The sequence below is a fragment of the Beta vulgaris genome, chromosome 7 (genome assembly GCF_026745355.1).
Source record: "Beta vulgaris subsp. vulgaris cultivar EL10 chromosome 7, EL10.2, whole genome shotgun sequence".
Taxonomy (NCBI): domain Eukaryota; kingdom Viridiplantae; phylum Streptophyta; class Magnoliopsida; order Caryophyllales; family Amaranthaceae; genus Beta; species Beta vulgaris.
Window position 1 is genome coordinate 57,418,950 of NC_079208.1, and position 24,943 is coordinate 57,443,892.

The 24,943-nt window shown below is 34.9% G+C and overlaps 6 protein-coding genes across 12 annotated transcripts; 1 reads left to right on the forward strand and 5 right to left on the reverse strand.

The window, feature by feature from the left end:
• Window positions 1-66: 66 nt before the first annotated feature.
• LOC104900039 (photosystem II repair protein PSB27-H1, chloroplastic) lies at window positions 67-860 on the reverse strand. Its single transcript, XM_010687366.4, has one exon. It carries the CDS (start codon window positions 715-717, stop codon window positions 187-189), a length of 531 nt encoding a protein of 176 aa, XP_010685668.1. The 5' UTR covers window positions 718-860; the 3' UTR covers window positions 67-186.
• A 64-nt stretch (window positions 861-924) lies between these two features.
• Window positions 925-4,760, reverse strand: LOC104900038 (DNA polymerase zeta processivity subunit). Of its 7 annotated transcripts, none has more exons than XM_019251001.3 (7): window positions 4,620-4,760; window positions 4,356-4,441; window positions 2,803-2,975; window positions 2,633-2,698; window positions 2,245-2,357; window positions 1,856-2,045; window positions 925-1,723 (listed from the first exon to the last, which is right to left on the reverse strand). In XM_019251001.3, the coding sequence occupies exons 3-7, from the start codon at window positions 2,831-2,833 to the stop codon at window positions 1,524-1,526; spliced, it is 600 nt and encodes a 199-aa protein (XP_019106546.1). In that variant the 5' UTR covers window positions 2,834-2,975; window positions 4,356-4,441; window positions 4,620-4,760; the 3' UTR covers window positions 925-1,523. The 7 variants fall into 7 exon arrangements, with proteins under 7 accessions (XP_019106546.1, XP_010685663.1, XP_019106545.1 ...); XM_010687361.4 differs by having other exon boundaries at window positions 2,618-2,698; XM_019251000.3 differs by having other exon boundaries at window positions 2,618-2,698; window positions 2,803-2,978.
• Window positions 4,761-7,184: 2,424 nt separating this feature from the next.
• LOC104900040 (hypothetical protein) lies at window positions 7,185-11,756 on the reverse strand. The gene is made up of 4 exons (XM_010687367.4): window positions 11,358-11,756; window positions 11,197-11,255; window positions 10,355-11,071; window positions 7,185-7,520 (listed from the first exon to the last, which is right to left on the reverse strand). Exons 2-4 carry the CDS (start codon window positions 11,252-11,254, stop codon window positions 7,504-7,506), a joined length of 792 nt encoding a protein of 263 aa, XP_010685669.1. The 5' UTR covers window position 11,255; window positions 11,358-11,756; the 3' UTR covers window positions 7,185-7,503.
• A 2,045-nt stretch (window positions 11,757-13,801) lies between these two features.
• On the reverse strand, window positions 13,802-16,424 carry LOC104900041 (uncharacterized). Its single transcript, XM_010687368.3, has 4 exons — window positions 16,196-16,424; window positions 15,924-16,029; window positions 14,247-14,372; window positions 13,802-14,080 (listed from the first exon to the last, which is right to left on the reverse strand). The coding sequence occupies exons 1-3, from the start codon at window positions 16,305-16,307 to the stop codon at window positions 14,294-14,296; spliced, it is 297 nt and encodes a 98-aa protein (XP_010685670.1). The 5' UTR covers window positions 16,308-16,424; the 3' UTR covers window positions 13,802-14,080; window positions 14,247-14,293.
• A 4,205-nt stretch (window positions 16,425-20,629) lies between these two features.
• On the forward strand, window positions 20,630-23,214 carry LOC104900042 (ras-related protein Rab2BV). Its single transcript, NM_001303087.1, is given in 3 exon segments — window positions 20,630-20,775; window positions 20,917-21,111; window positions 22,345-23,214. Coding segments are annotated over 2 exon segments (645 nt in total). The 5' UTR covers window positions 20,630-20,775; window positions 20,917-20,946; the 3' UTR covers window positions 22,825-23,214.
• Window positions 23,215-23,298: 84 nt separating this feature from the next.
• LOC109135628 (metal tolerance protein B) lies at window positions 23,299-24,189 on the reverse strand. The gene has a single exon (XM_019251003.2). It carries the CDS (start codon window positions 24,172-24,174, stop codon window positions 23,299-23,301), a length of 876 nt encoding a protein of 291 aa, XP_019106548.2. The 5' UTR covers window positions 24,175-24,189.
• Between the last annotated feature and the right edge of the window lie 754 nt (window positions 24,190-24,943).

Here is a 24,943-nt window from a genome sequence, read left to right on the forward strand (position 1 = left end):
TTCATTAGATTGAAGAAGCTATGAATTCAGTGGTGAATGCAACAGTTAAAATAATGCAAACCCACATTGGTCAATTGCAAGAATCCATATATCTCACCTTCAAAAGCAGAATTCCGGTACATACAAATATATGGTAATTATAAATACAAAAAGAAAGGGAGGTGGGTTAAAAAAAGAAAAAGAAGCTCATCTTCCTCTAAGTAAAGCCTTTTCTGCACTGTCCATCTCCTCCAAGATCCTAGTTCTTCTCTTAGCAGGGATGGGAGAAGTAGGCCCAAAACTGATGTAATGACCAGACACAGCATTGAGGGCAGAGTACATATCCCGGAAAGACGGCCGTCCAAGAAGAGATTTCTCTCTCCTATATTTAGCCACCCAGGAGTTAGAAGTAGTTCTAAGTTCTGCTACAGCATCAGCCACATCAGGATCATTCTTATCCTTTGTGATTGTAGTCCGAACCTTGGTTATAACCTCCTTCGTCTCCTTCACGTATTCATCTTCGGAGGAGGCGTGGGCAGCGGGCAAAAGAATAGGGGAGAGAATGGCAGCAGTGACCGCGGTAATGGTAAGGTGTCGACGGGTGAGGGCGGAGGCAGACGCTGAGGGAGCGACAGAGGAGTTGGTGGAAGCTGCGGTGGTAATGAGTTTGGACCTGATTGGGGTTGGGGAAAGTGGTTTGAGCTTGGAGGTTGGGGTGATCAAAGTGGAAGCTGCCATAGTTTAGGAAAGGAGGAGAGAGAGGGAGAAGAGAAGGAGATTAGTTAGGGAATGGTAAAGGGAAAAAGGCATAAGGGTGAGTTTCTGGTGTTACGTGGGCTTATCATCTTATCTAAAAGATTTGATGTTTATGGATGAGAAAGGTACCATGTTGGATTTTCAAGTGACATGGAAATCCAAACAAAATCAACGAAAATGGGACATGTGTAAACTATAATGAGAAAAAACATCTTCATTCAATAACCACCAAACTCATTCTGATTTACACAAATATATAAGTATAAATACTTACAGCCACACCAACATGGACCAAAACAGGCTTTAATGAAAGGATCAAATAATTTATTTGATATTCAAGATCCCAACCCTAAACCCGCTCATTTCGGGTTAGATTCCTTTCAAGTTGTTGGATTCGTTCAGCTTATTACTCCAGCCGTAGTTTTAACCCTAAACTTATTGAAGCAACATAAGAAGTGGTTGAAAATAGCTCCTCCACGAATTCATCCAGCTACGAGCCCTCTTACGCTAATTGAAGCTTTCTAAGTATAATCTAATCTTGTTTCACTTTTGATAACATCAGTTTAGCTTAGGGTTATTGATAATTCGCCACATCCGTACAAGTAATTATAAGCAATGTGCTCTTTAACAGCAGTAACAAACCAGCATACCAGAAACTGGAGGTAACTTTCTGAAGATCATGACCAGAATTAGTCACATAAGATTTGACCTTGACTTGAGCCGGGTCTAAGATATGTTGGGAGAGGACAGATCATGTACCTCGGTATAAGCTAGAAATTACTACAAAATCAACCTTTTTGCTCAGGCAATGTAGGATGCTCCATATACAACTGTAAACCTAGAGGTTCAGAACTCATGGACTTTAAAGGAGTTATCAGTGGAGCTTGCTGCCATTGCTTTGCGTCTGATGGGATCCATAGCTTTACAGCATTGTTTGTACTAATCTGAGCTTCAGCACGGAAAAAAGCAGTTATTTCCCACCTGCAATCTGCATCCAGGAAAGCTTAAAGATATATTATACGCCCATGCAGAAAAAATATTGAAAGAAAAATATGCAAACTTCTCAGCATAAGGAGTACAAAAGCAACTAGATGACAGTCAAACAGCAAGGTCATCATACCCCTTGGAAGAACCCCAGAAAGGTCCTTTGACAAAGAGAGCTTGACAAGAAATGATCGAAGAGAGAATCTGAGATCATCTTCTACCACTTCTTTACCATAAGACTGGTTTACTTGAAGCTTGAAATTATATCTTTCCAATGGAGTACTCTCATAATCAAAGAATACAACTGCTACTCTTTCGATTAAACCCTACTTCACATTGCAAAAGAAAAGGCTTAGTATGATGCTCGATTCTCAGTATCGATCATAAAAGAAACAGAGGACTAGAGGAGCATAGTAACAGATATTGTGATCTTGGTATCCTCCTCCCTCCAAATTTTTGACCAAGCATAACTAGTCTTCAAAATGAATACAAAGGCAAACAAAATACATAAAAACTGTTAACAACCTTTTCTAGGAAAGGAAGGAGTCCATTAACAGAAGAATGTATGTATTCTTGGAGTTCAGGGTGCTTTGCTTTATGAACCACTAAATTCATGTACCTTCGTCTTTCAAATGCTCCTATATCAGTCAACACAAACACGAAAAGATAATATTAAACAAACAATTTTTCTAAGCACCATTACAGTTTTTATATGCGCATGACAAACATTTCAGAGAAACAGAAGGATATGGCTGATTGTTGGAAAGCATGACCCTCTGCACGATAATATTCAATTCTGGACAGCAGAAGCAAATCCCAGTTCCAGTTCGGTCATTCATATCTTCAAAAACCAGGGAAGCAAGAAAATACTAACATATAGAAGAGAGACTCAGCATACCAGAAGGGTAAACACCTTTGTGGAAAACAACGGAAGTGATAGCCACTTCCAGAAAATCTACCAGAATACGAGCTATCTGCCCTGCCAGTTCGAAGGGATTGTAGAACTAAGTTTTAATATTGAAAGCTTTGCCAAGAGAAAATTGCTGACTTTGACTAGAGAAGATATGGGATTTAAAAAGAAACCTTGGCAGGACGGGTGATCTCTGCGATCCATTATCTTAGCTCCGTTCACTTTAGGGTCCACAGTTCAGTCCTAATCCTGTTCAAGACAGCTTATTCACCAATTCCAAAGATCAAATCCTATGGGGTATGCCTCCAAACTCAACTTCACTTAGCAGCTCCACAATGTTTGGCCCCTGCTGTCAAAATGATAAAGGTAAATATTTCGACCCAAAACAGCTAACTTGTCCAAGCAAGAACAGGAGGGTTATAGTAATCTTTTTGCAAACAATTTCATTTATCAATATTTGAAGAAGCAAAATAGACCTTCATTTGTGTGAAGGCCTCAAGAGCTTTCATCGATTAGCCTTATTGTGGACTATGATAAGCTAGTACAGGTTTATATCCGTTACCATTATGAAAATCACATTCTAGTTCTGATGATAACCAAAAAGATACGATAAGCTAGTTCTGTATTACAATGTTAATTTTCATTACCTTTTATGAAAATCACATTCTAATTCTGATGATAACCAAAACGAACGATAAGCTAGTACAGTTTTATTTTCATTACCGGTAAGAAGATCATACTATAGTTCTAGTGATGACTAACAAAAAGGTTCAATGACAGTATACTCCTAATAAATAGATATGTTAGCATTAAACAAAGTTCAAGCAGAGTAGTTAAGGACTAAAACCTCATTGAGCTTAATCTTGTCAACATGAAATTGTCCCAATTACTTCCTCCGTTTCTTTTTAATCTACACACAGTCCTTTTTGGTTTATTTCATTTTAATTTACACATTGTTGCCTTTTCTATTCTTGTAAGTTGTAACATGTCTCATCTACTTTCTCCTCTTTTTCCATCTATGTCATCCACTTTTTAATATTTTAACCCACTTTTTAATTTCTCACTTTTCAGTTTTTCTCTCCACCTTTTCAGTTTTTCTCTCATATTTTTGTACTTTCTCCTTGGTTCTCCCCCAAGGATGAAGTGAGTAAACTAAGAAGAAACGGAGGGACTATGTAATATAAAGCTCAAACTCGGCTTGACCTGCTAATCCATCTACAATTCATTACAAACCCTTATCATTTTGCAAATAAGTAGTGTGAAAGTCTTCTATAATGTTGTGTTCTAGTTTCTCAATTGTTTTGTTCGATTCGCCTTCAGGTTTGGTCCTACTATTCAATAATTCAATAATTACCTGCTTATTTCAGCTGCTATATTGATTAACTGTAGGATAATTTTGGCCAAATTGAACTTCTTTGCAAATTAGGGTTTTCAATTTTACGTTATTGATGCAGATAATCAATCCCAAATGTTAAACCATGAACCTAAAACGATCAAACAAGTCACAAAACTATCAAATTAACAACGAACATAAAACAAAATTAAATCAAAACATAAAATTAAAAAAAAAATTACTAAAATCTAGTAATTAAATTTCCAGCTGAGACAATCTAAAACTAAATAAAACGAAAGTAAGCAAATCAATAACATCTGCAAATTTCTAATTAACGACTAATTAAAATGACAAGAACATAAAAATAAATTAATGAAAAACTAAAATTCATACCTAAATTAAAGGAATTGTCGAAATTAACGCCATAGAAGAAAGAAACGCACGCATTATGTAGAGTAAGTGAGAGATACAGTGTTAACCTAAGTTAGGTGGAAAAAAAAAAGGAAATTACTGTCATAGGGATGAAAACAGAGTTCAGAAATGAGAAAACAAGAGTGAGAATTTGTAGAACAAGTAAAAAAACAAAACAAGAAATTACTAAGAAAATTCGGTAAGTACTTTGTTGATAATTTAGCGCCAAATTTTGGAAATTCTTACCTTTGATGCCGAAATTCGAAGGTGAAAGGGAGAATGATGTAACGTTTGATTTGGTAAATTCGAAACAAGAAATTGGAGTATGTGGGATTTGGAGAGGGAAAGCAACGGTTTAGGGTCTGTTCTCCCCAACTTATTTTCAGTTCAATTCAGTTCAGTTTAGTTCAATTTAGTTCAGATCACTTCAGATCAGTTCAGTTTAGATCAGTTCAGCTCAGTTCAGCTCAGTTCAGATCAGTTCAGTTCAGTTCAGCTCTTGACAATACTTTTACTCTCACATATCATTATTCATTTCAGTTCAGTTCAATTCAGTTCAGTTCAATTCAGTTCAGTTCAGTTCATATTAGTTCAGTTCAGATCAGTTCAATTCAGTTCAGTTCAGTCCAGCTATTTTATGCCGAAGAGAACAGGCCCTTAGGGTGCCTTATTTTCACCTGAAAAAAAATAAAAAACTTTCAACGATACCAACTACTAGTATTAGCAATTTATTTTAGACGGTCAACTATCGTTTATTCAAAAACAATATCAACTATCGGGCATAATTGCAATAAATGGTATACGGTGACACGTGTCACACTCAATTGGTTCATAATCAGACAAATTATTGCAAATATATTATTTATTGCAAATAGGCCCGATAGTTGGTACTGCTTTTGAATAAACGATAGTTGGTATCGTTTAAAATAAATCGCTAATTGTTGGAACCGTTGAAAGTAATTTTTCCAAAAAAATAAAAACTAAACTTATCTGAGCTTAATTTATTAGATTTATTATGTTAGACTTATTCAAATCTTATTAGAATTGATCTAAACTTATTGAACTTAAAACTTATTTGGTAAGTTAAAGTTTTAAGGAGAACACGGTATTTTTGTTGTTGTTGTTGTACAAACCTTAGCTTTTCTTTTTTTTAGGGAAAAAAAGAGATGTGCATTAATCAAGAGACAACGTGTCCATAAATATATAGCCTATAGGGGGAAACTTTCCTAAAAAGCTAAAACAATGACTCTCCCAACATTATGCAACACCAAATGGCACAACTCTAGCAAGATTATGGCTTATAGGTCACAACATTCCCATCCCTTTTAACATGAAGAAATCTAGTAGAATGAAAATCAACACAGCTGGATAAAACATCACCTAAAACTGAATTTAAATCTGGAAAAAAAAAAAAACAAGACTTCCTTAGACAATCTAGTAGTAACAATTTGAGTGTCCGACTCGATAATGACATCCATTAAGCCATGAGCTTTAGCAACGTGAACCGCCGACAAACCTTAGCTAAAAACAGGTAAATAATGACAATATTTGCAATTGGGTTGGGTTTCAGGAAAAAAAAAAACTACTTACCTAATTCTCTTTTGTAATTTATTTTGACTGAAATATAATCAATTTTTTAATTTCTAAGGAATTACCTTTTCAATAAGTTGGCAATATGAGTAAATAGTACGTCATTTTGGTAATAAAATGCAAAACTTTTTTAAAAGGCGAGAAAAATCATTTGGAGACAATCCTTTAAATGAATCTTCTCTAATAAACTAGTCAATTAGCTAATTATTTGGTTGCCCACCAAACAATGCCATTTTTCTTTTTGGCTAAATTTAACTTAAATCCTTTAATTGCAATCCATATCTATTGATTTCATCGACATTACCATTGTAAATCTTATAAGACCTAATTGTCCTTTGTGACCATCATCATCACCTTTTTAATTTTATAAACTTTCAGGAGGAGTAAGTTTGATGTAAAATAAATGCAAAGTTAATTTGATATTTAGAGAAATTGAAGAAAGTTAAACTAATTTAACCTTTGCAAGGACAGATACAATTGTAGTATGGAAGAGGTAGTGAAGTACTGAAGTGGTCCTATAACAACAATTTAATTGGAAGTTGGAGACAAATGAAAGTTAGTTTATGACTTATGACCTACATACTTCCTCCGTTTCTTTTTACTCGCTACACTTCTCATTTCACGGACTTCTAGGCAATTTTTGGAGAAGAGAGAGGTAGAGAGTAAAAAGAAAAGGGACCCATGTGGGAGGAAAGAGATAGAGAGAGTTTATTGCCCAAAAAAGAAGTGTAGCAAGTAATGTGAAACTTCCCATACTGGGAAGCGTAGCGAGTAAAAAGAAACGGAGGAAGTATAAGATGTGGAAACCTGTTGAAAACAAGCACAATTCACTATTATCTTTATGTCATTTAGTGATCCTGTATTAAAGGCCTATTCTCCCCAGCTTTTTTTCAATTCAGTTCAATTCAGTTCAGTTCAGATCAGTTCAGCTCTTGACAATACTTTTACTCCCACATATTACTATTCATTTCAGTTCAATTCAGATCAGTTCAGTTGTTTTATGCCGAAGAGAACAGGCCTTAAGAATCATATTATCACCTATCATTTTAAAAATCCTATAGAGTTTTCAACTATATTGTAAAACAAGGGACGAACTCTCTACCAACGAAAGCAGACACTGAAATGACCACCAGAAGATTCAGAACATCAGTGCGCAGTTTCCAGACTTTCCGTCGAAAGGTCGCACTGCACCTATCAAACGAATGTTATCCAATCCAGATGAACACATAAAATGCTTTGATACAAGATTTTGCATTCCACACAGTATGTATCAAATCAGACTGAATGATATCTTTACGTTTACAAATTCACATCTACGCTCTTCCATCTCATGTACTTCATTCCTGTGTATCATATTTACATCAATTAATCCTAATCAACAAATCACAGCGTCTCTCCAGTACCTACATTAGTTATGCCATAAACTTCCGCACCATAAAGAACTCTTCCTTCTTCGGTTAATTCAATCAAATCAGACACAAACATGACCATTGCATCCCAGTTGAAGTCCCTTCACATGCTCATATCTCCAGCCCATGGGTTAATCTCTTCCATAGCCTGCAATTAAAATAGAATCATCCCCATTAAAGGAAGAAAAGGCAGAGTAGGGAAGGCATGGCCTGTTTCAGATATTATTGCCCAGTATCATTTCATAATTGAGCTACATGATAACTACATTTAATAATACCAGTGGCACCATTCATAAGTCAACAATACCATATTATCAGTCATTTCCAACAGCCAGCAAGAATGATAACAAAATCCTTTTTCCGCTGTCCAAAAAGAGTAAAAGACTAAGGGAAAATCGCCAAATCGGAACATGCCCATTCATGTTGAGAAGAGCATATAGTCATACAAGAAACCAACTAATTAACGATAACACACTACCAGCACAAAAGAGGGGTAGAATTTTAATTATTTATTCTGAGTTAGATTGAGCTAGTAAATTACATATCAAGTGAGTGCAATAGATTATCATGCATTGCAATGCAAACAAATAACAGGACAAGGCAAAAGTGCTAAAGCTAAGTACTCAGAAATAGAACCTATTTTATCATGATTAATCAGCGAGCCATTATGAAAGAGATGACACAAGAGCAAGCCCCTACACTAGCTCTATATAAAGCACTGAGCAGGAAGGTATCAGTGACAGGAATAGTTGACCAGATAGAGCAGCAAAAAGAATCTGCACATGACACTTCAGATTCAATATCAAAGAGTATTCACAAGCAGTTTGTGGTATGTGGTGGATGGTTTTTCTCAATAGAGGTGAAACAATAATTTCTGGTCATACTTCCACACCAATAAAGTCAAAGGTCAACGTGAATAGAAGAATGCCTTCTCTATAGTCTTCATAATGCATAAATTTGGCTGCCACGAACGTATAATCATATATCTAGAGAAAAGGCGGCAAGACAGCAAGTGTATAGGGAATTTACTGACATTACGATTAGATAATAGTTCATTTCTTCCACTTGTTCACAAGACTGGGAGGACAAGGAGCAGGTGGCTAGAAGGAAAGTTAGTACTGGTCATGGTTCAAATAACCTATAGATAAATCAAACCTTTTCATAGCACACTCAAAACAAAGTAACAAAACCAATATATACTTTCTTTACTTTATCTCTGAAGTTGGGATCTACAAAGCACCTAGCACCTTTTTTGTACACTTTCAAACTCCTTAGTCCTTAATTTCTGTGCAAAAATTAGATGTCAACTTGATTACAGGACAGAGGTAGTACTAGTGTACTGTGACAGCAAGACCAAAATACCAAATGAAGGCAAAAAAGGAGAAGTATATAAAACAGAAATGATGCCATCATAACTAAACTATCAACTCATTTATGTTTAAAAAACTTGTAAGCTATACATATTAGCACTCTGCTGATTCCATTGTCTACATACCCATTTTGACTCAAGGAAGTGGTAAATCCACAATATATGCCAACTATAAAGGAACACAAGATATTGGTGCCAAATCTTGCTCAACACTAAGCTGGGAAAAACCTTGGAGGGTTCACTTTTTGATGCCTCATCAATCATGGGAAATGGCGGTGAAATCTCAGAAAAACTTGAGATGGGTATAAGAACGGAATTTCCGAATACAAACAAATTAGACTTGAATTTATGAACCACAGGTCTCATCCTAGGATTTACAGCCTTTTACATTTCAGTTCCGGATATGAGTTACCCACTAAAGCTTATCCACTGTGATTCGTACAATTAGACAATGTTTTTGCTTCTGTAACTGCTTTTACCCACTAAAGCTTATCCACTGTAATTCATACAATTAGACAATGTTTTTGCTTCTGTAACTGCTTTTATAGAAAATTTCATTCTAGTTACTGGATATTCTACACTTATAGCGTAGACACATTAGCTGATAAGTCAAGAATTACAATGCCAATGCCAACAATGTCATGTAACATTATTCAAGATTCACTGCAAACAATCTTAATAATAGTTACACATTAGTAAGTTCCTAAGCATATTGTACAAATAAGAGTCATCCTGCTAGTTAATACGTAAGAAACCAAAGACCCCCTTTTCAACTTTCATACTAAAGAATTGGGAATTAAGGTGCTCAGCTGGATAGTTTGAAGTCAGTTCCGTATATCAAAATTGAAAAGGGAACGGCCAAGAAGCACACAATAATCCCATTATGTGAAATATGTAAAGGCCACAAATTGAATGAACAAGAGGATAAAGGGCATAAACAGCAAGGCTGTCTCACATGTACAAAGTACAAACCAGTGTAACCGGTTTTCTCCATCTTATCCTCGATATCATGTTGTTTTTGTCTCACATGTCATCTCTTAAAATGATTCGACAAAATCTATCTCAACATATGAATTTCTCCTTCCCCCCATCTTCCTAATACAGCCCTTTCTAAATTTCCCTAACAAATTGTCCTATAAAATTTTACTTTTTACCTAAGAGGTATGCTATAGTCACATTTTGGTCAATATCTTCATTCCTCAGAAACATATATCCAAAATAGTTAAAACACTCACTCATTAACAACTCCTTACCATCCAATGATACTATATTATTTCAATTTGACTCCCTCCTGTTACTATATATGCACTCCATGTACTCAATTTACTCTGACTTAGCCTAAAACCCTCTAGATTCTAATGTTTACCTCCATTGCTCCAATTTAGCATTTACCTCATCTCTGAACTCGTCCACCAGACGTACAACTAATGAATATATTATTTGGTGGACAATAGCTGCACCCCATAACATTACACAGCCCTTACAATATGAAAATACTCAAACCATTACTCAAAAAAAAATAGTGATAAAGGATTCAATAGCACATTAAGAGTCACATCCACATATATTTAAGACAAATTATATAAAGAAAAAAAGAACACTGAGACAATTACCTGGATAGCGAGTAGTTGAAGAGCATCGGAAACAGCTCTGGAGGCGCTCCAAAAGCTCACACGGTACAACATCCAACCCAAATTTATCAGCAACACTTGTAAGATAACCACTCAGCCCTCCTCCAATTGCTATACTCCTCCAAAAGCCAAAGACTTGCTGAACAAGGCAGACAGCCCAAAACTCCCACTCGGACGTGACACAAACATTCCGGAACGACAGAAAACCCATAGCAAGAGCAAGCCTATATACACGACTACCAACCTCTACATTGCGCTTTACAACCTTATGCCTCATAGTACTATACACAATTCTTGGCCTCACATGAAACCCTATTTTCGCCAATAAAAACCCCGGGTTCACTTTCCACTGTTTGATTGCCCCAAGTTTCCCTCCTCTGCTTGCCATTACCACTAATCTCACCCTTCCTTGCACCTTCCTCTTCTCTCTAACCTGCTCCCGTTGTTTTACCTTCTCCAAAAGTTTCCTTTTTAAAGACCTCCTTTTGGCCCTCAAATGATTACTCCATATCAACCTTCCCAAAGAAACCGTAAACGACAATAAGGTCGCACTATCAGCCATGTACAAAAGATACAAAAGCTCTCTACATTGTTTTCTACCTAAATTTTCTGAAGTCATCCATATTTGACGACTAAGTTCCTTCGCAATCACAACTTGAAAATCAGCATTATACCCCATTAACAATATAAATTCAGACACTGAAACAAACCAAAACATAAAATTAAACATAAGAGTACATAAATTAACCTACAATTGGCAACAAATTCCATAACAGCCACAACCAAAACAATCACAATTCACAAGAGTGAGAAATTGAACTTACTTTTTTCAGCAATTCTGCTCTTATCTTTATCTGACATCCTACTCAATTTCTCAGGCATCCTTCATACGCAAAAAAAATATTAAAAAAATTAAAAAAAATTCAAGATACAACAAATTAAAGCTAAAAATCAACAATTGCACACAAAAATGAACAAAAATTACCTGAAAATTCCGAAATTCCGAGCAATTCAACTAACAAAAATCAAACCCTAGGTAAAAATTCCGACCTAAATTGAGAAAATCAAAAGCCAATAAACAGCAAAAAAAAACCTAAATTCCGGCGAAATGTTAAAAAAAACAACCGTAATTTGGAAAAATGAAAGAAAAGAAGGAATCCTAAGAATGAAATTTAGGGTTTAAATAACAAAATTGCTGGAAATGGAACACTACTATTCATAACTTTGTTTCTCTTTCCTCTCTCATTAGCAGTTTCTCTCTCTAGCTGTGTTGTGGTCTGTGGTGAAGTGAAGTCTCTGTATGTGTGTGTGTTGCGCGCTGAGGAATCAGAGGCTATGAATGATGGAATTTGAGTAGACTTAACACGCGGGATTAAAGAGTTAAGTTTTCTGGATTTTGTTTTATAATATACTCACGCGCTAAATGATGGAGATTGTGAGTTCACAACTATAATTGATTAGCAAATACTACCACATTTTATCAACTTTTTTTTTTTTAACTTTCAAGTAACCACATTATTTCCCGTCAAAAAAAAAAAAAAGTAACCACATTATTTCAATTTGATTACATAGGGATTTTTCTTTTTGTTTGAGAAAAGAAGTAATCTTTGAAAATCAATAAAACAAATTGATTGTAAAGTCTCATATGGGAGTGTATTACAATAATTTATGATAAGATACGGTAATTTGTTTGTCCAGAAAAGGTCACTTATTGTAGAAGTGAAGTGACTCCTTAGAAATATAAAAGTGTCATTTTTTAAGAAAAAGTGGCTTATTTAACTTAATAAGTGACCTTTTTAAGATATATGGTGACCCTTCTGTGATATGAAATGAGGTAATAATAAATAATAATTTAATAGAAATGTCCAAACTAGCATCTTCATCAATTACATCCACCGAGCATGGTATTGGCATCACTTCCGATCCCAAAGGTCAAGGGATGGAGTCTCGCCCCTTGCAAGGAGGGATCCCCAATTTCCCCCTTCCTTGCAAGGGACTTCATCTTACATTAAAAAAAATGTTCAGAAATGTACACTCATTTCACAAAAAGCCGAAATTTCATTCAAAGATAATTCCAAGACTCAAGTTATCATGCAAATTCAAAAGCAATTCAGTTTCCCATTTCAAGCAGCAACACTTATCGTAAGTGTATCACAAAAATCCAAAGACTGTCTTACACAAGACTTGCTAAATCATAAAATGATTTTTAGTCCTTAAGGTGACTAGAAAGCAATCCACTAAGAATGTAGATGAATTTCATCGAAAGATTATCAGGTGACAAGAATTTTCCACAATAATACACGCATTTGTATCCAATACCAAATTTTATAATTGGTATTCCCCTTTATCAAATTATCAAACACCATAATCTTTTAGATTTGATATTGAATTTAATTTTTGCATTTTGGGTATTCGAGATGTGTACAAAGTTGTACCGAAGTGCATCAATTTTTTTTCAAAAAAAAAAATTGGTTACAAGAAATCTTATGGATTGCCCTTGCACAAGCCCCCCAGCCAAAGGCCATTACATGCCAGACACCCCCCAACCTCCCTCCCCCCCTTAAATCCCAAGCAAATGTTTGGGATAGGAATTTTGAACAACATATCTTTTTAGGAAAAATAAAAAAGCTCACCACTTAAGCCAACTTCAATTCCTGAAGTGTATCAAATTAGTTTTAGACATATACCTATTCTATGTCATGTATACGCTCTAAATACGAGTGTAAGAACACTTCGAAATGCAACTGCACAAGTCATGTGTACTTTTCTTTGATCAAGCACGTTGTATGATAAGATTTGCACCCCTCTCCAAAAGGTCACGATTTTTTAGCAAGCACATTCATCCCCACGTACGTGAGCATTTACGAGCCTCCAACATGTAGTATCTTTTAGACCATAACCAACGTCCCAATTAGTGTTTATGGGTGACATATTATAGGTAAAGAAGTGCAATAGCTAAATCATCGCATGCAAAATCCTTCACCCACATACCCCAATTACTAGATCTAGTCTCCCACATGAAGCGAGAAACTTGCATATATTGATCAATATAAATATATAATGTTAAAAAAAAGGGGTTTTTTTTTTTTTTTGACAACATAAAAAAAGGGGTTGCTCGACTACTAAGTCATTAAAGAAAGAAGATGGTAATTTATAAGTTGGGAATCCTCTCCCTGAAACAGGTGCACAAATCTTTGATCACATATTATTTCGTTGAAGATAATTCTTTAAAAGGTTTAACCATGATAATTACTGGATTAGTGGATTTACATGATACTAATGCCACGCTCGAGAAATTGAGCATGATACTCATGATCTTCACTTGCTATAGCGGGGAGTTAGCTCGCTTGTACTCGAGTCTCGAGGAGTCCAGGATCAAAGCGATTCAAAAGCACTTAGTAAGGAATAAATATTGCATGGACCAAAGCGAAGTCAAGTATAGTTCTGCTGTTATGGCCAGTGTCAGACAAAGTGTTCAATAGTTTCCAAAGTGTTGAACATACAAAGTTCTATTAATCTAAATCACGACGGTATATACTTCAGTTTTAGTATCCAAGATGATCTTTTCCGTAAAGCCTTAACAATTAGTCCTATTCCTACACAAAGGTCCCTGTGCTTTCCGAGGGACCATAATTAATAGCCAATACATGAAGATAAACAGTAAAACCATGAACTTCTATAATTCTCGAGTGGTGTTCTTGAGCATTCCTGAAAAGAAGAGAAAGAAAATGGAATTAATCAAGTGGGTGTTGAGCATCAGTTGAAGTCTACCAAATGAGGCGAAAGTCGAAACATTGTGTTTAACCTGTGATTTCCTATATACAATAGTATACAACTAAATTAGGCATGAGCCAATTAAACTCGAGAAGATTACCATAGTTGGTAGAGAATGCCAACATGAGAAAGAGATGCAAATTCTTCCTATGTATGGAGATAATTAGCAGCCATCATCAGCTCCAGAGTAAGTTCAGGTTCAATGTGGAATTCGGTATTTTTCCCACTACAATGAATGCATTTACATGTAAGTACAGAAGAATATACAAAGCCACAACAAAAGTGATAACTTTTATAGAGAGAGTCAGAGAGAGAGAGAGAGAGAGAGAGAGAGAACTCAAATAGCATGAATTCTGAATAAGCACAATTGCAAGTTTGGACTAAAAAATCCTAATTAACAAAGCGTCCAATCAAGCTAAACTCCCCAGTTAATGCAACGAGATCACCTTAGCTTGAATCCCCTTTCAATCAAAGTAATCAAGTTCTTGAAAATACTCCTCCCCTTTAGAATTCATAATATTTAGGGTCCATGCACCAACTTTGGGATTCATTAAATTGCATTGATACTTTGAAGTGATCAATAATATTGCATTGTACCATAAGGCACAAAATGGGCAAACAATATTGCATCAATGTTCAAACGCAACCACTCTTATGGGGACAGAAAGGACAAAATGAAGAAGTAAGTTCACAAATCAAATCAGTTATATGCTACATCACAGTACAACTGCAAGAAATTGTAGAGTTGCACTGATACTGCCTCTAAGACTAATTTTAAAAATAAGACATTCATCATTATACAAAAGCACATCTACAAAAACAAATATTATAATGATCCTATCTCCTCTGTGAGAAGTGTATAACACTTTGATTTAGCTCACTACATCCTCTATAATCAACTGTGTCCCTCAAAAAATCCCTCTGTTCTTATATTTTGCATCCATGATTGCTATCAAAAACAATGCCATCATACAAGTTGTGCGCAAGAACCACAATCGTTCACAGTTTACATCATCAAAGCTTTTGGCTCAACATATACAGGCTAAGACATATCGCCATTTACAACACCAATTAATGTCACAACTAGTCCAAGACTAGATATTACAGTACTATGCACGCTTAGTGAAAGAGACCGTGTCAAGTGTCAACCAGACAAATACTACATATCACTAAACAAAGTCTACTACCTTATTTTTACTAACCATATTCCATAAGAATAAACATGAGACCAACCAAATACACCCCATTATGTCAAATTATGACAATAGAACCTCAAATCTGTCCAGAAACCACTCACTCCCAACCATTTACATGCTTCTATCGAAGTTAGAAGAGGTAATCAACACTTCTAAAATAGCAACTCACCAATCGAACATCCTACATCAAACACTTTATAGGCCCACAAATCCACAATTCTTACAAGCCATCTTACATCCTGCTGCCACGAACTTCAACGTGCTTAAAAACTACTATAGCACACCAAAAGCCAAGAGATCGATCATCACATCGACACATCCCCACACCTAATCTTATAACAGTTGAAGCATTATGAACAAGAAAAGTTTCACATATAGTTCATCCCCCCAAAACAACCCACTCTTCTTCTTCTCAATACGCCTACTTAATTGAACAATAAGTTTCTCTAGTGAGCTCGCTCTAAAATAGAAATCTTCAACCACAAACAATCACTTGGATCGACGAAAAAACACATCATAGCTAATCCAATTCTACAAAATCATACATCAATTTCAAAAGCAAATAAAGAAAGATGAATAACCTGGCATACTGAAGAGACCAATAGAAATACTGGCAAATTTTCTCGAGAATAGTAGTACTAATCTCAGGAAAAGTCACTTCACCGTGCTCCGTTTCAGCGAAACCCCCTGCAAATTCCGGAAAACCACAAATCAATCAAAAATCAACATCATACATAATTGTTGTTCGACACAGAATTACATAAATTTCAGCGAAATTCGCTGAATTGAAAAGATTGCAATCACAACGCATAAAAGTAAACCCTAATTTCGACTATGATTATTGTAGATGAACCTGGAGAAGTAAGCATGTTGCGAAGAGTCTGAGAAACCATGGCTGCCTTTTTATCGATGATGAATTCGAAACCTTCAGCGCTGATTAATTTCACCGTCTCATCTTTCTTCATCTTCGCAACAAATGATCAACGCTTTTTCTCTCTCTATCTCCTCAGCAGATTGAAGAAGACGATGATTCTTCAGAAAGTGGGAGTTTCTGTTAATACTGGTGGTCCTGGAATTAATTTCCATTGTGTTTTAACTTTTAAAGTGGCCTGCTATTCAAGCCTGTGATGAAGGCCCATTGTTCATTCGGTAGATTTATGCGTAACCTTGGTCCTTGGAAAGGTTAAGTATCGACACATTGGAGTTGGCTCGGGTGGTGAGTGTTCTTATCAACCCGACAAATCCGGTTAATGTGCATTTACAACTTATATATGAATTTATGACTTTGCGTAGCTCGTTCGGAGGTATGGGAGTGGTACTTTTGTGATATTTCAAATAATTGTGTTGGTGTTATCCATACTGGTTGTTGGTATGTGCAAATCTCAATATCTCTATAGGTACTTATTATTATGGGTGTTCATAAACATCTGATCCGTGATTCGATTGATCAGAGCCGAAAATCCGATCCGTTCTTTTCAATCTTCAGATTTTACAGATCGGTTATCCAAAAAAATCTGAATTGGATTCTGATCATAAATTTTCAATTTCGGATAACCGAAAATATTCGAAATGTGGGATTTTTTCGGATATCCGATCTTGAAATATAAGAAAATATATGGTTTAAAGGTCGGATATCTGAAATATTTGATGACCCATCCAAAACTTATTCTATGAATTTTTTCTTTTGCAAAAAATCCATTTTTTAGTTTTCAGATATCCGACTTGATCTGGAATTTCAGATATCTGTTTTTTTCTGATCGAGTGTTAATCACATTTTTCCTGACCCTAAATTTTCGGATAGGACCGGGTATCTAAAATGAACACCCCTACTTATTATGGCAAATGACAAATAAGTCGATTTTTAAAAAAATGGTTTGTTAGATTGAAATTTCTAATAGCGCTTATTAATGATTTCCAAAAGGGGGTTGTTTACAATTTGAAATTTCATTAACCCAACAAAATACATGACGCATTGAATAAGAAAAATTGTTGACCTTTTATAGAGTTGGAAATATGTATGGCTTATTTGAGAAATAAGATATCCAAAATATAAATGCATTATTGGTACTACCAATTATCACTTTTTAGACCATGGATAAGGTGTTCAAATTGTTCTTTTATGCACTATATGTGAACCGGTATGTTTGTTTAGGGAAAAAAAAAAATATGTCCCACTTATTTATACAATTATCTATATTTGATCCTACCGAAATTGGCCTATACAGAGCCAATAATGATTTAAATTGACCTAATTTTAACAACTAGATGGCCTTGCTCCATACTTGAATGAGCTATCTATTGTCTATTGTTAAAACATATTTATCCTCCTTAATTGTTAACCTAGCATAAGTTTACCCAAATTTAATTAACACTTATATTTTCAGTTGACCTTCTAAAAATACAAATTAACTTGCTCAATATTGAGGACCACTTTAGTTTAAGGTTGGTGTCGATTTCGTATGGTTTATAAAGTTAAGCTAAACCCAACTTGGTAAATTGAATCAATATAACCTCTACTATGTATACATACAATAATTAAAATCAAATTCATTATATACTTCTATTCAAAAGCTATTTTATATATTAAAATGTTAATATAAAATTAAAATCTCTATTGGTTACTATATTATTAAAACACAAAACCCATTAACAAGGTATATCATCATATAGGGAAAAGGTAAAAGAGAATACCATAAAGCAATTATATGTTGGCAAAGTAAACAAATTAATTAAGTTCCCAAAGCCAAATTGATTAAAGTTTCATGGTACGTAGAATTAGATTCCAAACGTATAATATGCAAAAAATAACAAACACAACTGATTGAAATAATAATAACAAATTATTGTAATCAAAGTTGGCAGAACCCTAACTTATCATGAACAGAAAGAACAAACAAACAAAAAATCTTCTTTGTCACATTCAACAGACCTCTGGTTCATGTTATTCCCACGCTGTCATGGTCATGGGTGGTGATGGTTGGTTTTATAATCACATATATAGCTTATTTACATCCACAATCATAGGATTTTATTAACATATGCCTCCTCTGTTGTTTTTTATTTGCTATATTATTGTTTTCACTAGTTTTTAGGAGATGTTCTTTTTATTTTTTTGCATATCTTTAACATCAAATGAAGTAGGAAAAGCTGAGAAGGTAATACTTTTGGTCGAAAAAGAGAAAAATAAATATAATAGTATTACTTTTTGGTAGAAAAAGAGAGAATCAAATATAATAATATTACTTTTTGGTGGGTCAAGTCTCATAATAAGGATATTTGAAACAATGTAGCAAGTAAAAAAAAAAAAAAACCTTTTAAGGAAAATGTAGCAGGTCCTATTTGGCAATAATGTTTTAGGTAACGGATAGCGGTTAGACAAGGTCAAAATGTTACTTCAGAAAATTATGAGTGTTTGGCGAGGCGGTGGTTGTTTTAGCGGGTAGCGGTTAGAGTAAATTATGAGTAGCGGTTGTAGAACATTAATACAAACAACGTTTGAGATTTATAAGTAGCGGTTATCGAATAAACACTATATAATGAATGTCATTTATTGTACTTCACAATCTCAACAACAGTTTTTGCCAAATACTCCTAATTAAACAATTACTTTAAACGCTAATCTTTAACAGCTACTAGTAGACAACTATCAGCTACCCCAACATCTACCACTAATGCAACAGCTAACACCTACTAAAACCGCTAGTTTTGTCAAACAAGTCCCAAGAAAAAAAAAAAAAAAACAGAGATGCCTCTTTGGCACTAGCGTTTGAGGTAGCGGTTAGCGGTTTGACAAGCTTACAATGCTACTTAAAATTATGAGTCTTTAGTAAGATAGTGGTTATAATAATGTGTAGCAGTTGAAGTAGATTGTGAGTAGCTGTTGTGAAACGTTACTCCGACAGCGACAATTCAAAAAAACTTTATTATAATCTTATAATATAAGATTCATTTAGCAGTAACATTACAGGATGATAAAGCATCTATGTTGTTTAACTGTGAAAACCAATGTAATATAAAATCAATGAAGTCGAGTATTATTTTATGGAAGTAAAATAAAGTAAACTATTAAGTAATCAATCATGGAATAATGCATGGAATATAGAGGCGTGGAAGGAACTAAACAAACATCCTCTGATGATTCCTTCGTCGCTTTTATTCAATCATCTCTCTCTTCTTTGCCGTCTTGCCAGTCTGCCTTCTGTTAAATGACATCTCAATGCCAGTGTATCAATTATCTGCTCACCTTATTGTAACCAAAAATGTAAATGTCAAGCTTGTTATTTACATACTACTTGAAATTATTACATGATTAATGTTCCCTAAAAAAATTACATATGTTTTTACTAACTCAATTTGCAAGGGTAGGATAGAGATCTAATTTTAAAAATTAGTGTAGACACGTAATTTTGATTTGTCAATGGGTGTTTTATAGAGAACAAATAAGCTACATAGTTGGATTCTTATTATAACTGTGTCAAATACTCATATTCTTCAATATGATGTGGCGAAAAGGTTGATATTATAAAGGTGACAAATGCGTCGTTCAGATTTGAGATCATGTTTCGTTTAGTTCATATGTCAAATTAATTGTCAGTCGGCTTATTATTATTTAAACAATTATATCGACCTTAACTTTTATTTGACTCAAACATGCCTTAATATTAGTTTTGAGTCCGGGAATCATTTCAATTCATCATTCATGTACGCTTTGACGGGCCTAGATTCAATCATCCTCGACAGGCCAACATGACCATTGATCATATTGTAGGAGCACAATGCACTTGCATGCAGTTGTTGCCAATTTGCTTCTAAATCCTTCATAAAAGCAGACTATTTAGCATTTACATCATTATATACATCTTTTTTTTTTTTGAAATTACGCTAGGAGAAAGTTTATCTTGGTCTCCTCCAAGTAAATATAACCATATGAAAAAAATAAGTCAGGATCATTTTGAAAAACTTGCTCACAATTTTCATTTCTTTTGAAATAAAAAGAAATATAAATTTTTTTAAAAGTAGTTTATATTTTTTTGTTGTCAATTTTAAAATAAACATTATTTTAAATTCACTATATAACCTAGTAGTATTATAGAATTTGGGAACCAAAAGCTAAAATTGACCATGATAATTTTAAATTTTATTTGGGGAAAGGGGGAAATATAAATTCAAATAAACAATATTACCCTCTTTTCTAGAAAAAATAAAAATCAAATTCTCCAATAGACACCAAAGCAGACCGTTTCAAATAGAGGTTCATTTCTTCATCGTTTTCTCCGTTTCAGTGTTTTTTCTTTCACACCACTTTCTCTTTCACCAAAACTTCTCTCTTTCTCTCTCCTCATTTTTTTTTTTTTTTTTTTGCTTCAATTTCCAACACTATACTTCTTCAACAACACTCCTTCGTAGCAACATCTTCTCATCAAATCAAATTAGGTAAAAAAAGAACTTCAATTTTTCACTGCAATTTTCTCTTGATTTCTAATTTTTGATTGCTTAACTTGTTCGAAGATCGATCTATTTTAGTTTATATTCTGCCATTTTTTCTGATTTCATTGAGTTTGGATCTTAAATTAGGGTTTCTGACGTATTAAAGATTTCGGAGAAATGGCGAATAGAGTAGATCACGAATATGATTACCTCTTCAAGATCGTATTGATCGGTGATTCAGGTGTTGGTAAATCTAACATACTTTCGAGGTTTACGAGGAATGAATTTTGCTTGGAATCTAAATCCACCATTGGTGTTGAGTTTGCAACTCGTACTCTTCAGGTTGATATATCTCTGTCAAATTTGTCTTTGAGTTTGATGTAATTTTGAATTAATTTTATTCTTTATCATGATTTTGAATTTGTGTTTTTTTTGGCGGTTTTAGATTATTGAAATGATGAGTTGATTTGCGTTGGATTATGTGATGTGTAATACTATTGCTTTGTTTAATGCTTGTTTGATCTCATGTAGTCATTGATGATAAGCTGAGGTCTACTAGTTTGATGAACATCTGATGTAATTAGAATATCATTATTGAGGTGAATCATTCTCAAATTAGTGTATGTTGTAGTATGAATTTTTTGGCTATTTTGAGATTGTGAAAGAAAATTTGATCTATAATCTAAGTACCAGCAGTTTGCCTTTAATTTTGGCTTCATTGTCATCCTTCATTTTTTATAGAGCGAGGTCGAGGATTGGATGAGTTTGAAGTTGGAACCATCATCCTTTTGGATCTATTTCCATATTTCGTGGTTCTTTTCGTTCCGTTTCCTCTTTGACATTAAATTTCAGTTTTGATGTTGTTCGGATTCTCGTTGATGGAACTCATTAGATGCCGAAGGGTTTACAATATGCTTGATTTGTGTAGTGCTGTCCTTGACTTCACATTTCATTTGTCCGAAGATGAGTGAGATCCAACTTCCATTTGAAGAATAAGCTGTGAGCTTATATTTTTTTGTAATAATATATGATCTTGGTAATCACATTAAGGTAGGAAATTCATCCGAATGAAATCCCTTGGTATGTTAGATCATTGATGACTTCATGGAAATGATTGGGTTACCTGAGCCTTGAGCTTGGTGATAAATTGCTCATTGTTTTTATATTGTTTGTTGGGGGGGGGGGGTTACATTGGTCCATACTGCCTGAGAATAATAAGTCACCTCTTCTGCAATTGATGAATGCAATTATTGGTGTGTTAGATCATTGCTGACATAACGGAATTGGATTGGGTTGCTTGAGCTTGGTAATAAATTATGATTCTACATTGAAATTTGTAGGGTGCTGTAAGAGTTGAGTGTGTGTGTGTGTGTGGGGGGGGGGATTACATTAGTCCGTACTGCCCAAGATATATTACTTCACCTTCTAAGTCTTCTGTGACTGTAAATCTGTAATAATGTATGCAACACCAAAAATAATAGTGGCTTGCACTTTGAGCCCCAACGTACTCAATGGCATAATCAAGTTTTTTATACTTACTGTTACCAATAAGAAACCTCTTATGTTCTTCAACAGGTAGAAGGAAAGACTGTGAAGGCGCAGATATGGGATACTGCTGGTCAGGAGCGTTATCGGGCTATCACCAGTGCTTACTACAGAGGTGCTGTTGGTGCTCTTCTTGTCTACGATATAACTAAGAGACAAACATTTGATAATGTCCAGAGGTGGCTTCGTGAACTGCGAGACCACGCAGATTCTAATATTGTCATTATGATGGCTGGAAACAAGTCCGATCTAAAGCATCTGAGAGCCGTCTCAGAAGAAGATGGACAGGCCTTGGCTGAAAAGGAGGGCCTCTCGTTTCTTGAGACATCAGCATTAGAAGCAGTCAACATCGAGAAGGCTTTCCAAACGATATTAACAGAGATTTACCATATAATAAGCAAGAAAGCTTTAGCAGCCCAAGAAGCTTCTAGCAACCTTCCCGGTCAAGGTACAACCATCAATGTCGCCGATGCATCAGCCAATCAGAGGAGATCGTGCTGTTCTACTTGAAGGTATAATCAAAGCGTGCAAGAGGATAGCTAGCAAGCATCAGGCTCTCTCTTTCTCTTCTGTTTTATTTTACCAAAAATTTTCCCTTATTTTTTCACCTTTATAATTTCTGGGGGATGAGACAATGTAGAATACCTTTCGATCATTGAGTTGTGATGACGATTGACGAGCTTGTGAAAGTGAAATACCCTAGAGTTATTGTTATTATTAGCTCAGAAGGCTTCCCCATTCATTTGTTGATTAGTTCCTTTTCTGTTCACTTGGATTGGAACTAACTGGTAGTGACCTACCCCAAGAATTGATGTCAATATGTCACTTATTTTTGAAGGATGTTTGACTAGAACCTTTCAATTATAGTGAACTCTTAACAATAGACACCATATCTTGTTGAATTCTTTTGAGTTTCCTTTTAACATGTAATAGTTCTTCATTACAGTTTTATTCAGTTTCCTTTTTGTACATTTTTTCTTGCCATCATTTCTGCTCCACTTGCACAGTTACATGATAAATTCGATATTTTTCGCAATATTGCCGAACATCATGGAGAATTCTCTTAGAATCAACTCCAGGTTCCACTAATACATGGCAAGACATGGCAATTTTCCCAACAGTGAGAGACCAGACATGCAGATCATGAACCTCAGAAACATCCTTTAGACAATTGAGACCTTTTTCCAGACCGATAATATCAATTTCCCTTGGTACCCTCTCCATCAGTATACCCAAAACGTTCTCGAGCATGGACAGCGTACTAATCAGAACGAGGAGAGAAAAAGCCGATGTACACACAAGATCTATAACCACCCAGTTCGGCTTTACCCATATGATTGCCCCGGCAATCATCACTCCGATGGACTGAATCAAATCCGTCACCACATGCAGGTATGCTCCTTGAAGATTTATATTCATTTTGTTTTCTTTTTCATGAGATTCAGAAACTAAGTTTATTGTCTCTTCGGAAACTTTGGGTTTATGATCATGATGTGAATGGTGGTGATTTTCATGATTGTGACCGAGCCATACAACCATGGTTAAATTAACTAAGAACCCTAATGCAGCAACCAAGAACATGACTTTCCCATTGATTTTCTCTCTGTCATGAAGAATTCTATCTATTGCTTCATATGTTAAGATCCCTGAGATTAACCAGATAAGTTGTACCGATAACAGAGCTGCTAAAACTTCGAGGCGGTAAAACCCAAATGACTGATTCGATGTAGCTTTCCAGCCAGAAGCCCATACAGCAAAGAGAGAAATGGCGAAACCAGCCATGTCGCTGAACATATGTGCTGCATCCGTTAAAACAGCAAGGCTGTTTGATTTAATGCCTCCAATAATCTCTACTACCATGGCAAGTGAGTAGAAAATGATTAGCCCCTTGAGCTTTCGAGTTGAGCTTGTTCTTCCTTCGGATTCTGCATTATCGTCTTGCTGAGAAAATGTACATACAAGTCTGCAGGATGTATCTCCTTCTGAAGGACTTTTCATCGCATTTTCGAGTCGATGCTGATCCTGTTCCGTGGAATGGATGTTTTTGTCCATCATAAACTATTTTCAGCAGGTTATGCTGGAAAAGATAAGTGCATTACCCCTGAAATCAAAGAAATGGTTGTATTATTTCAAACGAATCTAATTGCTAATTGAGTATTACTGATTTTTGACTTAATTGTCACAGATCATAATACTAACATGGAAGCATTAAGCATATCAAATAATTGGTACGCCTATTTCTTTGTAATCAAGAAGAATTCCAAGTGCGAATTATATTATATACATATGAAGCTGTTTTATTGTTCGTTTGCTCATTTGGAGTTTTTCAAATGACTATAGATAGCTTCCAAACAAGCGGAATGTTGCCTTGAGAATTTTTTACATTTAAAATTTCAACATTTTATCTAATTATATTAGTAATTTACATATAATGATATAATCATACACAAAAATGTCCCTATATTTATGACGACACCATAAACTTTCACACAATTAACTAAAGATATCTACCAAAATGAATTTTTTTGCTCTAGAAAACAATGAATTCATTTGAAGAATCATCAATGGGATTAAAGAAGCATATTAAAATTCTGACCTGGATAATTGAGATAATAGTAACATCAATTTG